Genomic DNA, 17,213 nt, shown 5'->3' with positions numbered 1-17,213 from the left:
CATCACTTACATCCCAACTATCCTCTCCCCTGCAGCCCAGGCACCCGAGAACAGCAATGCTGCAGGAATATTTTTGACCCCTCCTCATCACTCCCAGTTACAGGCCCCATACAACCTTTCAAATCTAGTCAGTGACAGCACAACCTCCAGCAACAAAGGTGACAGCCATCTCAAAATAATGATAAAATAATTAAATATAATAATATAAAAAAAAATAAAATATAATAATAAAAGCACTTGAAGTCAATAGTTCAAGAAGAACAAAGAATACAGTACCAGAATGCAAAGAAACTTCAAAAGACAGAAATTAAGATTTAAATATCGTTTGTTCTGTATTCCAGAAATACTCGTACTGTAGCCCCACAGCAACACAAAGCAGCATAAACCATAAATCACCACCCTGCTGAACAGAGCAGCCCCACGTTCTTGCTCACTCCCAGTGCTCATTCCAACATCTGCTCTATCCACTGCTTGTGCCGAGACGAGCATTCATGCAGGCACACAATAGACTAAATCAAATGAAAGCTGAAGCGTTTGGTTTTTGTCTCAACATCAAAGATACAATGAAAAATGAAAACATTTATATAAATATGATGGTGCATTATGGGCGTACTTGACATTTTGAGAGACCAATTCAGCTCTCAAAGGTTTTGTTTAATAACATAAATATGTGGGGCATTCACTTCTCTATATTATCCTTACCTTTTATCACAGCATCTCCACCTGCAGGAGTTCCATTTTCTTGCGGAGCCACAAGTGTTTTCAGAATCACTTGAGTTGCCCCGAGTCTTGGCAGGGTGACATGCTGAAGAAATGGCAAATTGTTTTTCTTGGCAAATGCCTGGCTTGTTTCCCTCCTTTTCCTAAGAAAGCCACCCTCTGGAAATAAAACAATCCATTTCCGATTGCGGCTCCGATAATATTTTTCTAGATGCTCCTTAAGTAATACAAGCTGCTGGTCACGGTGTGCTTTTCCCTAGAAGAAAAGAACACTGACTAAATAAAATGGGTGCTTAAACGATACAACACGTGCCAGGTAACTGTTACATTTCTAAGATTTCTCTCCCTTTTCAGAGATGCAAACAAGCCTCTGTAACAACACAAAATAATCACAGAACCATTAAGGTTGAAAAAGATCACCATCTTGTCCAGCCATCAATCCGTGCCCACTGACCACATCCCTCAGTGCCACATCTCTACGTTTTCTGAATGCCCTCAGGGATGGTGACTCCACCACCTCCCTGGGCAGCCACTGTATCAGCGCTGTTTCCGAGAATGTCTCCTAATATCCAACCTGAATCTCCTCTGGTGCAACTTGAGGCCGTTCCCTCTCATCATATCACTAGTTATGTGAGAGGAGGATGCTGATCCCCGCTTGCCACCACCTGCTTTCTGGCAGGTGTAGAGAGCAGTAAGATCTCCCCCGAGTCTCCTCGTCTCCAGACTGAACCCCAGCTCCCTCATCTGCTCCCCTAAGACATGTGTTCCAGCCCCTCACAGCTCTGTTGCCCTTCTTTAGACAGTATTCTCCTCAGAGTACCCACTGGTGGCCTGGTACATTTATTTCACAAATAAAAATACTCTTGAGAGGGAGGATGAAAGTCTCTGATGACTTCTCTGCAGGAGTGATGTCCGGACAGTGACCAGGCACTCTACATACCAGAGGCACGGACTCACAGAGTTCCCTGGTGAATTCATTAAACTGAATTCTGCAAATGCAAACTGGGTCAAGCTGTTCTTCCAAGGTCCAGATACTATCAGTACTTTCTGCAAGCCAACAGTAACTTTGCGGGCATCACCTTCCATACACTCCTCCCCCTCAGGACCAGTGCAGCTGACAGAAGCCAGAGCAGGACAGCAGCTTTTAGTTTGACAATTAGCAGTATACAGGGTACAGCCAGGTAATAATTAAACCCAAAGGACTAAAGGTAGGGAAAAAAGCCTCATTAATTTCTCCTCTTTAATGTACTAGGACGACTATTTCCACTTAAGACAGTAAGATTTGACCTTAATTACTGCAAAAATACCAACAGAATCTTCAGCAACAGTCTTCTCTACTTTCACCTTCACACAGTAAGAGCAAGCCATCCAAATTTTCACAGGCAGGAGTTTACATTAATTAGTGTTACATGGGCTCTGAAAGTTCAAGGTAGTTGTCACAAACACCTTTCTCTGTGCTTTTTTTTTTTTTTTTTAATTCTTGGAAGGAAGGAAAATGGGAGGAGTGAGGTTGATCAAAGACAAGAAACAGTATTTTATCAATGATAAGTTTTGCAAAAGAGTTCTTCCCAGATTTTCATATCTCACCACTGCAATTATTTCCAACTTAACCTCATGAAAAAGGAGGAATGAGCTCTGTCTGCTCATATTTACGGAATTAAAGAGCAATATAAAAGTTCCTCAGTTAAAACAATTCTTTGACACCAGAACCAGAGGACTCCAGGATAGCAAAGTAGTTAAGAAAAGAGCAGCAAGCAATACATTTTTTGCAAGTTAAATATTACAACTTCCCAAAACCTAGACATACTTAGCAGATACAGCAGGTGCATAAAATGAAGTTTAGCCAACACTGTGAGGTTTAAGATGTGGCTGTAATATAGAAAAATCTACCAAACTAAAGGGAAAGAAAACAGATAAAAGTACCCATGACAACTGGTGGATCACTGGAGAGTCCTGGAACACAAATGCACTTAACATCCTATCCAGCGAGAAGTCTCACAAAGGAGAAACTCCTCAGCGTGACCAATTCTTGAAGGTCATGGCTAGCTGCTTGGTATCATGGTGAACAGGCTCAGCTACCTTTCCTTTAGAGGAAAGAAAGCAGGTAGCAGCAGATTGGTGACATTCTTCAGGGTGCCCTGCACTTTGCATCATCACTAAGGCAAGTTACAGACAGCTTTCTAGAAAACTTCTCAATGGGAGAAGAGAAAGCACCAGTCTCTAGCAGACATCAAAAGCATTCCTGAGCTGTTGTTGCTGCTCATGGAAAGGAGGCTAACACACCTTTTTAAACCACTCCGTTGTGCCGTGATCAAACTACATTATTTCACAGAAAAAGACAAAACAAAACAAGTATTTGCTCATCCAAATATTAATAGGGCCTTTCTAAAATTAGGTAAGATTATTACTCATCCCAAGTATTTCAGCTTTTTATCAATGGGAAAAATAATCAAACACTTCAGCAACACCCTATTTTCATGCAGTCTAAAAGACACAATGACATGATTTTATGTGTGTTGTTGCAGACTTCAGTCACTACACAAAAAGAGGAACGGTTCTTTTTTCAGCTCAGTAACGGTTTCATAACTGAAACTGCAACAATGCATTCAGAAATCATAATTAACAAACTGACAGCCACGTGTACCTCAAAATATTTATTTTGTGAATTTCAACTACTGAAATGGATTTATATTTATGAAGTGTCCCTGTTCTTTTCTGTACTCTTCCAGTATGTTATCGTCTCCCTCTAGAGACCTTCATTTTGTCTTGATGTTTGATGTTTCCTAGACTTGCCTCTAGTCTTTGTTACAAATCTCACTGTAGATTTTTTTATTGCCATGAAATAAGTATTTATTTATTTCAGAGAAAATTAGATTACCGTCCTCTGAAAAGTTAAAAATGTGAATATTCTGTCTACCACAGACTGTTTAAAAGTCCAAATGAAAACAAGGACAGGGAAGAAACGTATGCTGGATGTTACAGTCTCATAACTGACACCAGATCCATGCTGATCAGTGGACTTACTACAATTCTACTTTTGGAGTGTAGTTTTATCAACAGATGTCAAACTTCAAAGTAACCACACACCACTCCCCACTCCTCCAAACAAAACAATCTAACTGCTGTGCCTACACAAGGAACTCAAACTGAAAAAAAAATAATAAGCTGGATAAGCTCAACCCAAATACACACATTTCAGCATAGTTATTTCATCCTGAAAACCAACCTGGATGGGCTTGCGTGAGGTAAGACCCATAGCATCCCAATACCCCAAACATTAGGATAAATCGAAGCACTGTTATGTTACCACTTACCTGTCTTATAAAGAAGTCTCCATGGATTAATGAGACAATGCCAAAATTTGTATACTTAAAAATATGATCCATCAGCCACATCATCTGACGGACAACCTGAAAAGTTCAGAAAAAAGCTGAGTAAATATGTGCAGAGAAGCATGCACATACAGGTCATGGAGAAGCAACAGAACTAGCAAATACATGGAAGAAAATCCTTTATGTGTCTGTGCATCAAAGTATAAAGCAACACAAGTGCTACACTTCTCCCTCAAGAATGGTGTTAAGCACAAAGTGCTTTTTCATAATGTAAGATGCAATTCTACACTGTTAGCCACATGCTGTGGTCAATTCTACTCAGTGTTTTTATGGGACGCGTAGCACTTCTTACAGATGTGCCATCACAATTTGAAGAAATCAGCAGACTAAACCCATTTTTGGTGTTTGTTAAAAGTCCACAAAACAACACGAATTTGTGTTTGAAATCTCTAAGTGATTTACATCTGCAACAAAACCAAACAGGTTTTCTTACATATTTTGTACTTGACAGCTAAGGGATGAGGTCATTTTGTTCTCTGTTGTTGAGCTGCACATGCTCCATGTGTGCTCCCTATAACCTTTGAACAGTGCCATCACCAAGACCTATGCACAGCCTATATACCATTGCTAGTTTCTCTCACAGCAGAGCAACCAGCCACACGCAGCTGACAATTTCACTAAGACATAAAATGCTTCTTGTCCTGGCCAAGCAGCATGGTGAGAAAGCAAAAGCAGATACGGAACTATTAGAATCACCTCGATCATAACTTCTATAGAACAAAGAAAGGTATTTTAAATCTCAAAAGACTGATATCAGTAAGAGAATAATCAGTAAGGGAATTGTCCTAGTGGTAAATAACAGAAGGGGAAAACTTCTGCCTCCAAGGTCCTTCCCCTCAGTAGCTCTATGTGTATATGTTAAGAGGGGTAGGAGTCGGCTCTCCAACACTGGAAAATCCAGTGCCTCTTATATGCTTCCCACCATGTATGAGGCTGACTGCCTTCACTCTCCCCTAGCTTAGAAGGCCACACAGAGACTGATCCAAGTTTAGTGAAATTTAGATCATGTAACAAAACACTTTTCCATTTACCACAGTCAAAAAAGAATATGGAGAACTATGGTATTTCTCTGATAGTCAGAAGATTTTTGGGTTTGTTTTTTTTTTTTTTTTTTCATCTTAAATGTGTAACTTATACTTGGCATCTTTCATTTGTCCAAGATACATAGCTTGGAGGCAAAGGAAAAAAAATGCACTGTTCACACATTAGTTGATTATATCCACCATTAAGGTGTAGCCTGCACTTCCCTTCAAGCCCTAGAGGCTTACACAGTAGCAGCAATACGCAGGCCTCACATATTCAACAGTAATTCTCACAAAATAGTTTGGTACAGCCAAGGATGGTGAAAACAGGTAAAAGCCACATCTCTGCATGTCTAAGTGGCATTTGTAGAAAAAAATGATTATAGTTCTTGCAGGAATTCTATTTTACATGAAAAAAGCAAACAGTCACAAGAAAAAAAAACCCAAAACACCTACCTTGATAATCTGCTCTATCTATCTACAATTGCAGCACCAGACTTTCTTCCAAATACATCTAATAGTCTCTTGGATGCTCTGATTACCCATTCTCCCTTTTGACCACAGAAGCTATAAATGAATCCTGCATTATATGTTTAAAGAAAAGTAACTACCACATACTCTGTTTCTTTTCCTTATCCATAAACAATTGTGGCCAGATGTTTAGTGAGGTGACGTTTTCACACACTCAGAAGAACAAAACTACCAAAGAACGCCTAAGATGCTTTATTGCCTTAGACACAGGCTGACCTCTCAGCTAAACCTGAATGTTACAGAATGCAGTAAGAACCACTCAGCTTTGGTGGGTTTTTAGTATCAGCAAACTTTCTGTTTGAAGATTTTGGATAGTGCAAGAGTACTGGTTCCTGGGCCATCCAGCATTACCGCAAGTAGAAAAAGAAAACCATGTTTGAAGAGGGGCAGTTCTCAAAGACATGAAAAGTCACAATATCATCAGTTCACATCCACACATCCTGAGAATAAATGTCATAGGGAAATGCAACTTTGTGACCATCAAGTTAAAAATAGCACTCAGATTCCACTAATGATGTTTTAGTGGAACGCAGTACCCATATGACTCTCTGTTCATCTATTACTTTGGCTTTTTGACAAATATTGTTCTATTCTATTAATTAGAAACTAAACCAACATAATCTGCTTTGCTGGAAGAGATGAGCAAACTTAATAATCTGCTCCCCCGAACAGCAATGGTTTGGGTCTTCTGAGGAGTCAGCCTTAGAAGTACTGTGGCACCCCATGAGGAACAGCTGCCCAGCAATGCTGAGGCTCCTCTCCTCCCACACAACTTTGTATGGCTGTGTATCACCTGGGCATTTAGCTCACAATTTCAGAGGACTTCATTTCTAACACAAAAGTTTATCATTGATCTTCAGGTCCGAAGTCCATCTCGTTGTGTTCCAGGTGACACAGATCTTCTAACCAGTATCCCTGAACATGCAGTTTGCTGCCAAACGGGCTACAAAGAGGCAAACTCCATAGTAAGGAGTACAAAGAAGAAATAAATATTTTAATGCGTATTAATTCATGAACAACAGACACACACACACACCCCCCATCAAAAAGGGGAAGATCAAAGGGTACAACACAATCATCTTGTTTGCAATCAAAAGGCAAACGAGATTACTGGATATTCATTTTGTTCCACTACCAAAGGCAGAACAGAAAAAGCTGCAGGAGAATGGTGGTGGTTTTTACCCTCAGGAACAAAACAATGCTTATCAGTGGAATTTCTTATCGAGCATTTCAAGTATGCTAAGCAAAGACATTAAAAATGCTTTGAACACAAACTCATAGGTGTTCATGGACAGAAATAATTTTTGGGTTTTTTTGCTCCACCCTTCCTGTTTAAGTTAAATACAGAATGTTGATAATAGTTTCTGATGTTTTAATAGGAAATCTAGGTACTTCCTATTCACAGGCTCATTTTGGTTTCATTCTGCATAGATACATAACAACGCAATGCAAACAGACAGACTTTCATTTTCAAAGCACTTGCCTATAACAACTATGAAACTCAGATGTGCATTGAAACTTGCACTAAAACAGCTACAAGCTGTATTTTTTCTTCCTCTCCACTGCGCTCATTCTGCTCTTAATAAGAATAAAACAACTCGGTCAAATCTATCAGCCCTAATCCAGGCAGAAAGCAACAACAGGAGCGTTCTAACCTACTTTTTAACATTAAAGGTTATGAGACCTCAACTAAGTTACTAAGAGTTCAATAATTTCACAAACTGGAACAATTTCTAGAGCTATATATAAGTGTGCTCAGGTCACATAGAATCAGCACAAACCTGCTACTGTGTGGCTGATCTTATGGCACTTGTTAAAACAACCCCATGCCAGGCCTTCCACTATGTGCAGCTTTTAGCTAAGTTCCACTTCCCTAACAGAATGTGTTTTCCTTACTCACCTAAATTAATCTCAAAGAGAAGAAACAGCTTAACAAATGTATTTTAACTTACCGTTCAATAAGATTGTTTGCTTAAAACAGATAGGGTACACTGGCATTTATAAATAATTGCTAGGAAAAAATGCTAGGAAAAAACCATCACAGTTCCTGACCTGGCCTGTAGGAAACCTACTGTCAAACTGCAAAAAATTTCTGGCATTCTACTTTGCTACACAGAAAAACACAACTTTGTCTTAAATCAGACACTTCTGATGTTTTAAATTAACAACAAAAAAGGCAGCAGCAAGGGGAGAAGTGCTTGTTGACTACAGCTGGATTCGACTCCATGCTGCCTTGCAAAGCAGAGCAAAATTTCAGACCACCATGGGAGGAAGTTCTGCCACTGCCATGTCAGCAAGAGACCAGCTCTGGTCCATGACTTCCCATCTCCATGCCCCCTTCTGTGTGAAATGGAAAGGAGCCTCCCGCCTACACAAAGTACCTTGAACTAAAAAGTGTCGCTCAAGTGCTAAAAAGTGTTTCAGAATTAACACAGCTTAGCTGTCCTAAACAAAATGAAAGCAATTGCTATCTTGTTACTTGCAGTTGAATATCAAGGTTACAGAGGACTTCATGTTTAAATTAAACTGTTAAAAAACAAACCCAAACAAAAACCTGTCTTGTTTAAATAGTAGCTTATTGCGTAATGATTTCTTTTCTTCCTCCAGTGGTTTCACGGTCTCTCCAAGATAAGACAATTCTCCTGTTCAGAAATACGAAGCTATTTAAAAATACCTGACTCAGCAAGTTCCATCAAGGATAAACTATTCTGATCTTTCTCCTTATTTTTAGACAGTTGTACCACTCACACAATATTTTAAGCATGCGCTAACATTTGTGCTCTTTTATTTATTTATTTATTAGCTAAAAAACTATTAAAGCCACTCAAGGCTCTGGACATAATTGTTCCAAGCACAACAACGAAAACCCCATAAGGAAACATGCAGATTTCTATGGCTGCTTTGCTTTTCTGAAAACCCACAAACCTAACATTCCCCACACTGAAGGCTGTTTGCCACCTCAACACCTAATTCCATTTTTAGCATCTTCTGCACTTACCAAAACTCATTCTGTCTAAGCTGAAACTTTTTAGCTATGGAGTGAAATAGGATCAATATGACTTAGATTTAAAAACAGATATATAAACTAGGATGCATACATGTGAGAAGGGGACAGACTCTGACAGGAGTTCTGACAGGACAAGGGGAAATGGTTTCAGACTAAAAGTGGGGAGATTTAGATTGGATATATGGAAGGGTTTTTTTTGTTGGTTTGTTTGTTTTTTACTATCAGGTTGTTGAGGCACTGGCACAGGTTGCCCAGAGAGGCAGTGGATGTTCCATCCATGGAGACACTCAAGGTCAGGCTGGGGGGGCTCTGAGCAGCCTGATCTGCTGTAAACATCCCTGTTCAGTGCAGGGGAGTTGGACTGGATGCCTTTATGGGTCCCTTCCAATTCAAATAATTTTACAATTCTATGAGTCAATTAACTTCTATGATGTTTAAATTAGGAGACATCAGCAGTCAAGCCTATATGACGTACGTATCCATACAATTCTATCCTTCTAGCTGAACCTTTACCAAGATTGTCCCATGCATAACTTTGATGAAGAGAATTAAAAAGTGTTCATTCTACTCATTTAGGTATGTACAATACAGAATACCATATATACCTAACTTCCTCAATTCCCAAAGGAAATAAAGCAATTAAAAGTAGTGTTAGAACACTGTCTACTCTAGGTATAGCAGGAAGAAGTTAGTCTCTTCCATCACCCTTGAGCAGCATTTTCGTACTTTCCATTTCAAAGACTTGAGGGCTTTTGTTTATTACATTAGCTCAGCACAACATCTGGGAAAGACTGTACAAAAACTGGAAGAAATGCAGTGTACACAATGTGCATGAATGTACATTAAGAAGAACAGCATCAGTTACAGGTTGCACAGATACAATCAAGAGCAGCTGTTGTTTTCCTCATTTCCCCACAGTATGATGGCAGGAAAGAAGTACGTTAAGACAGACACAGCTGATGCAGCATTTCAGCTTGCCAGGCATGTACCTATCCCTCTGCAACCTAAACATACATACGTCTTCCCTTTAATTACCCCAGTTTCCAGTTTCTGATTTTCTACCAAAATCCCATAGCTGCTTCTGACTTCATGAGAAAAATTCTACATCAAGATAAAGTCACAACCTAAAAGCTAAACCCATGATGGTTTGCATAAAGTTGGTACGAACTGCACAGAGATATATGGTGAGAGGAAGAAGGACACAGTTACCTTCAAGGAATCTGCTTCCCTCCATGCTAACCTAGACTGCACACTGAGTTTGTAACTGACCTCTGAAGGCAACACAGTGGTCTAAAACCTTCTCCAATCTACTGTCACATTAATCCAAAATCTAACCAAAAATTTCCCGTATTCAAAGCCCTGTGATTATTTGATAGATTAACACACAAATGAAAGTGATCAGCACTGCACTGAGATGCAGGCACACCCATGATTACAAATTACAAACAGAAGCTGTCCCACTCCCCAGATGTAGCCTACCGTGCCTTTATCCTGAAGGCACATCATCAGAGTGCAGACATCACCCGTTGCTTGATGGTTCACCAGCACCACAGCTTCATCTTCTGATACCGCTTTAACATCATCACCCCATTCCACTACTATTAAAAAAGAAAAATAAAAGGTAAACTTTACAATGACCACATTGCTAATTTCACTATTAAAAACTAAAATAAATAAATTAAAAAAAAAAAAAATCAAAGACCTCCACATCCAGTAATAATGAAGAAACCTACATGCTACATGTGAATTTAAACTGGCACATAGCATAACATACGCTATATTAGCAAGACCATTTTTTCAAGCAGAGGGATTCAGCTTAGTTGTAAATCGCATGCACAGAATAAGAACAAAACAAAAATACTCTATCAGTACATATGCAGAGAGATTGATCTTTTTGTGTCATTACACTATTCTATATTTAGGGTCTCTAAATTACATAAGCTTTTGACCCAGCTTTCAAATTCAACTGACTCATTAGATTTTTTTTTTTAATCAGGTTGTAAGAAAAAATGTTTATTCATTTATTTATTGCTAAAGCTCATCAAGTTTGTTCATGTCTACATTTGCTACTATCAAACTACGTTGGTAAAAGCAAAACAATAAAAAAGATTTAGTTGGAACATTCCATTTAAAATACTTCATTAAATAGACTTAGTCATTCACATCTAAACAAGTCAGCTACAGGCAAGAAAATAGGTTCAGAGAACAAGCTGCTCAGATAACAGAAACTATTAGTCACAGTTTTGTAGACCAGAGACCAGATACTCCAGTGGCAAGAACAACATCAGGATGAAGCCACAGCTGCTGATCATCCAGCATCCCAACTCACTAGCAAAAATATGCCAAGGTAAGGAGGAATTAGAACTGCATCATCATAAAGTAAATAAACAGAAGAAGGCCTCCTGCAGAAAAGCACAGGATGGAAAACTGAAGAGTGTCTGCCATAAATCAAAACCTGGCCTATGCCTATTGCTGGTACCAGAGCAAAGAGATCACTGTTCAGAGCCTGGCCCTTTTCGACAAATACAAAGCTACTGCAACACAAAGGACAGGATGGGGGAAGCTGAGCAGTTCTGTGAAGTTCAACAGGAAGAGGAAGATGCCATGCCCATGCATGTAGGACACAACTATTTTTCTAGACTCTCAGGATCTCAAGTGCTTTTCGCTGGCTATTATTTCCATTTCTGACATCAAAGGAAGTACATCACCTTCACTACTGGACTTTAGTACTTTAAGGAAGGCTTTATTAACATTCTCCAGGCAGCAGACAGCTCTCTTTCAAGGACAATTACAGGCTTATGCTTGCTGTTTCCTAAGCTGTAGTTTAACTGATGCAAAACCCATAGGCTACACATTGAAGGTGTGAAGCAATAAACCATGCGTGGCTTCCCTGTCCTCGAAGAAATTCCATTAGCATCATACAGTTGAAACCTGCTATTTCTATTAACTTCTAGCAGCTTCAGAGTTAGTACTGAACCAAGTCAAACACAAGGTTAAATACATAAAAATGTTCTATTTGGTGACAAGTAGGTAGAATCAAACTACACACACAAATGGGAAAACCTGTTTATTCCATAACATTAACCTCCTTTCCTTTCCTTGACAAAAACTAAGCATGGATCCTTCCTCATTTCTCTTAACATGAGCTCTGAGGATCCCCTTTATTCTTGTGGAATAATCACTGGATGTGACTTGTCCCGATGTCTTCCTCTGGAGATCTGATCATATGATTCTACCATTCTATGAGACGTTACAATGTTGAGAAAACTTCCAGGACAGAATACAGTGAACGTACAAAGAACCTGTTCAAGAATGGCTCCCCAGGCAACATAAGGTGCAGCCCTGTGGTTGGCAGCACCAGGGGAGCTTGGGGCGCTGGTTCCAAGAGAAACAGCACAGAGAGCAGAACGAAGTAGCAACTCCATGGCCAGGCTCTGATAACACCAAAGGGATCAGAACTTGGTGGTACCATGGAACCAATAATCAGCATAGTTGTTATCCTGAGCCAACAGTTTTTCTTTTTTTTTGTTGTTTGTGAAAACATGGCCCTGGGTGAACTTTGCTTACTATATGTTTGTTGTAATAGCAAAACACATCTCCATCCCAAAGGCTACCTGCCTCCACCCCTCACCAAGCACACCCTCTTAATTTTTTAGCCTACACCATCAAAAGCAAAGCCAAAAGTATGTATGACTAGTCACTAAAGCTCCACCCAAAAGTAAGAAAACAGCATAAAAACAGCTTAAAAGAGGAGGAATTTTAGGAAAGATCCCATCACTGACAGCTGAGACCAGTTGACAGGCTGAGCCTCTCCCTGCCCCATAGGGACACCTCTTGGGTGAGATTCACACGCTCCCTGGTACCAGGTGCTTTCCCAGGAAACTCAGAAATCTCTACAGAACTGTTCCATGATTTAACACATCTCTGGTTGGCTGTATATCCACATTCCTGGTACCTGCACGGGCATTGCAGACAGTGTATTTATCTCCAGCAATCAAAAAGAATCTAGAAGCTGTCGTTCCAATAAACAGCACTAGTCACTAATCTAGCCATGAAAGTTCTCATTGAACGTGGCCATACTCCTTTAGTGAAGGCTGTATTAGTTCAGTCAAATGTGACTAAGCTGAAGGTGCACTGAGCTATTTGTGCATCTGTACTCGTGACAATTCATAAATGAGCATTACTCAGAATCCAAGCCAAGCTGCCCCCAGTCCCTCTGACATCTGAGGACAAGCTGGAACACAAGGGGGTATTTCTGCTGCCAAACCTTCTTAACCTTTAATGAAACACAAAAATTGGCATCATGGACAGGACTGACATGGATAAACTGCTGCAAAAACATAATAATAAACTGCTGCCCTTTAGCAGACCACAAAAGAATGGGCTCAAAAGTTTTGGAAGAATGAAGAGAAGGTGGCAGAGTGCACTGAATTCATTCCTGGATAGATATCCTTAATTCCACGGAAGGCACAAAATGGAAGCAGCAGTCATAGTTGACCATGCACCTTACTTATCAAGTATTTCATGTTCCTGTGCATGGCAGTACCCAACTACACAAAAAGGTAAGATGAAAGAAGAACTGTTTGAAGGGAAACATATTAAGAATGTACTCATTTTGAAATCATTACCTCAGCATCTTTATTACATCGCCAATATACAGTAGTTCAACTTAACTGCAACTTTCCAGAAGCCACAAAACCAGAGTGCTGAATATATTGAGCACCTACAAAATAAGGTGGATCACAAGCACCTAAATATTACCACATAATGTGATTTTATTTCCAGATCACTCAGTGCTATAGATGCTTCCTTGGAACACATCAGTTCATATTATTAATCATTTCCAGTATACAGTAGTTGTGACCTGACTTGGAAATTTTCAGACAATGGAAAATTGAGAAAATAAGCTTCTGCTGATACACTGAAGAGTAGTACACCTACTCTCGTTAAGGTACAATACACAGCAAACTCACAGCCAGCTCACAATGCACTACCAAGTTTCAGCTGCAGTGGTATTAGGAAACATTCTCCCAGAGAGTGGCCAGGCACTGCCCAGGGAGGTGCTGGAGTCACCATTCCTGGAGGCGTTCAAGAAACGTGTAGATGAGGTACTAAGGGACATGGTTTAGTGGGGAAATATTGGTGGTAGGTGAATGGTTGGACTAGATAATCTTGGAGGTCTTCTCCAACGTTGAGGATTCCACGATTCTATGATAATACCTGGCAAACTCCCATCCGGCTCACAATATGCTACCAAGTTTTAGTTGCAGTAGTAGTAACAAGAGGGGTCCTGCTGCCCTTCAGTTGATTTATTCAACTCATTTTATCTACCAACTGGTGGGACTAATAACTCAATCTCTGTACCCAGCAGACAGGAAGTAATGTACTGAATCACAGTAATTCAATCCTACCTCCTTGAGTTCCTTTCCCCTCTGTCATTTCTCCTCAGGCAATCAGACTTGTCTCTTGTGTTCAACATCACCTTATTGCCAATTGATTGAATTGATTAACAAAGAGAAAAGAATCAGTTACTACAAGTCCTTCACATATCATTGCTGGATGGGAAACAACAGTAAACCACAGAAGCATGCACACAAACCACTGCTGCTACCACAATTTTTTTAAAAGAAGAAAAACCTCCAAATATCGAGCTTAAGCTCACAGTGCCCTTTAAACTCAGTGGAGGAAGAAATGCCCATCTTAGATTTTCCCCCTGCGCTAAAATTTTTAAAACAAGCACCTTTTCCTTTAAGAAAAGGCTGTGCCATGACATTCCATCCCAACCAAAAACAGTGAAATCAAAACCTCAGATGCATGGCAGCAGAACCAGGAACTGTGCTTTGCTTCACTGTAACACGACAAAAGAGGTTCAAAGGCAAAATATTTGCTGCTCAGGGTGCCTGAAAATCAGCAAGCAGTACTCTATGACTTCTTTCTATTCCCAAGACATACTCTGTAATGTGTCTCTACAGTCTTGCAATCGTTGGATTTCTGCACAGGTGGTTTCACATAATATAAATAAAGGCAGGCAGGAAAAGGCCAAACCAGTCCATAAACTGTTGACATTGACAAGTTTGGTTATTGGAAATCGTAGTAAATTCAGCATCAAGCAAATCTGGTAATCCTGATTAGAAATGAAATCTTTTACCCACAGGAGTGACAGAAAAATGGCTTTGCTGCAAGAGAGACTTCATATGGGACATAGTGGGAATCTGGGATTCTCCAGTAAAGGATGAAGACACAGCACACAATGGCAAATTAACAGACAGAAAGATTTATCCTTCCAAGTCTGAAATACACACAAGTCTCTTTAAAGCCAAGAATATATTTCAAAAAAGGAGCTACAAAGTGAGCTTTTTATGAGCTAATCCTTGCAAAGCTTGAAGTATAAAACAATTAAAAATGTTTGGGTTTTTTTTTTTTCCCCTCACATTGTAGCTAAACCACTGCACATCTAGGTGTAGCTATGGAGAGCTTTCAGAACACTTGGCTGCGTAACTGCGTGCAGGTAAGTGATGCTATGAATAAATATTCAAGCGTTTTAATTGCAGTATGTCATTAGGCTAGACAAATCACCACTCAGCTAACTAACAGTTCAGTAGATTTATGTTGTGCTTTTATACCTGGCCAGAATGGCAGCCCAGTATTCTGCTCTTTGTCTAGAGGGGAAGCAGCCCTTTGACTAGAAGCACATGAATAATTTCTTTTGTATACTGCATCTTAAAACTTCTACTCTCGCCTCTTTTTTGTTGTTAGTAATGTGTGCCATAAGAATCAGTATTAAGTTATAAAGGTGTTGGTTAAATTTTAGTTAACACTTGGGTTTATTATTATTTTGAAATCACATTGGGTTTCAGCTTCTTTCCCCACTGAGCTGGAAAACTGGAAAGTCTCCTGCCAGAAATTTCAGCAGCCATCAGAAGATGAGAAGAAACCAGACTTGGTTTATTTTTCTTCTGATCATTTGTAATCATAGGCATCCATAAAGCAAGACTTCAAGAAGAACAGTTCCAAGAAGACACAGGTTAGCAACAGATAAAACTGAACAGTACCACTTTTTGTCAACCACTTGCAAACCTTTAATAAGAAATGCATGGGGTTATTAGTAGATACTCTCCTTCGCTCCCTCGAAAGTAACCCTGCATCCTAGAAGGGATTTTATCATTAGGTATTCAATCGGAATTGCAGCTTACAACAACCAGGTTTCTACATTTTTAATATTTCCCCTCATGCTCCATCATTTGTTTTTGGGAAGTTACACTTGTGTGTGCCCATTCTCAAGCAGCTAGTTAAAGTAGCTGCAGCTGGAGCTGCACAAACGTTCACAAATGTTGAACTCATTTGTGTCTCCTTTATGAATGGGAGTGTCCAATAGCTGGCACTAAGAAGTTTCACCTTTGGCATCACTTATGGTATATTACTTAACACATCTAGGTTTCACTGAAAAAAAGTGGATAAAGAAATGTAAACGGCGTCCACCCCCACCTCCTTTGCTAAAAGGATAAAGGCATTTGTCTCTGCAAATTGATATACTTGCCTATGGTAAAAGCCAAAACAAGAAAACAATGGGCTAAGTATTTTAGAATGCAATTACATTTTTGTTTTTTAAATATTTAAAAATTATTTAAATATTTAAAATATTTTAGGGTCAGAATTAAAAACCTCTAAAAAAATTAGACATTTTCTATCAGAAAGAGGAAGAACAGCTCTTTCAACTCGCCCAAAAGAAGAGCATCTTTCACACCTAACTCAAATCATGGTGCCATCAAGCAATTTTTATTTCCCTTTGAGAAAAACCCTTATCAAAGAGAGCTAAGTAAGGAGAACAAGCTGGGAGGGAGAAACCCACAAATGAAAGAAACCTGTTCCTATAGTACATGTAAATATACTAAGTCTTAGTTTAAGACATCCCAACTGCCGTTTTAATTCTTCTGTGGCAAATAATTTCATACTCCTCCACACTTTATTTTAGAGAGCAACCTGTATTCCCCTTTACTTTCACTTCCATTCTTTTTGGCTTCTCCTTTTACTGCTGCAGTTTACTGACACCTGCTTTGTGGAGAAGTTGGCTTCGGTAGTCACAATATTGATGCTGTAAGTCAATCCCTCCTCTTATTGCAATTAGCAATCAGAGGTGGTAAAAACAAGTGACAATTAGAATAGATATGCCCTGTAGCTCTTGTAACTCTCATCAACCCAAGAACCATGTTCTTCTTAATGCACAGAAGTTCCATTTGGAAACAGATCTTAGTGATGACTGCTATTGAAGACTGACTTCATTTTCCTGGAATGCGTGTTTTCAAGACCTCAGGGGTACAATTTTCTTGAGTTCTATAATTCACTGGCACAAGAGATAACGTTTGTGGCTGAAGAGAGGGCTCCTTTTACCCGTGTGTGACTGAGAATCAATAGCAGTGAAACCTAAGCTTGTCTTCCATGAAGAGAACATCTTCCACTGATTTCAGCACAGACAACATCATTTCAAGAGCTTCTGATCAGAATTATGCCATGCAATCAGTTTATACAATACAAAAACTTATG

The 17,213-nt window shown here is 39.5% G+C and overlaps 1 protein-coding gene across 4 annotated transcripts in view; it reads right to left on the bottom strand.

Annotated features, from left to right (window-relative positions):
* The window catches only part of LPGAT1 (lysophosphatidylglycerol acyltransferase 1), a 59,915-nt gene that overhangs the window by 23,850 nt on the left and 18,852 nt on the right, over positions 1-17,213 (bottom strand). For all 4 annotated transcript variants that reach the window (XM_085219289.1, XM_085219288.1, XM_085219290.1 and 1 more), the window contains 3 exons: positions 10,152-10,270; positions 4,035-4,130; positions 703-976 (listed from right to left, as the gene is read on the bottom strand). In XM_085219289.1, the coding sequence (XP_085075415.1) occupies positions 703-976; positions 4,035-4,130; positions 10,152-10,270 (489 nt within the window). The remainder of the gene's footprint in view (positions 1-702; positions 977-4,034; positions 4,131-10,151; positions 10,271-17,213) is intronic.

Source organism: Meleagris gallopavo, chromosome 2, assembly GCF_905368555.1.
Source record: "Meleagris gallopavo chromosome 2, MGAL_WU_HG_1.1, whole genome shotgun sequence".
Lineage (NCBI taxonomy): Eukaryota > Metazoa > Chordata > Aves > Galliformes > Phasianidae > Meleagris > Meleagris gallopavo.
The sequence above is the reverse complement of the archived record's forward strand: the minus strand, read 5'-3'. Positions and strand labels throughout refer to the sequence as shown.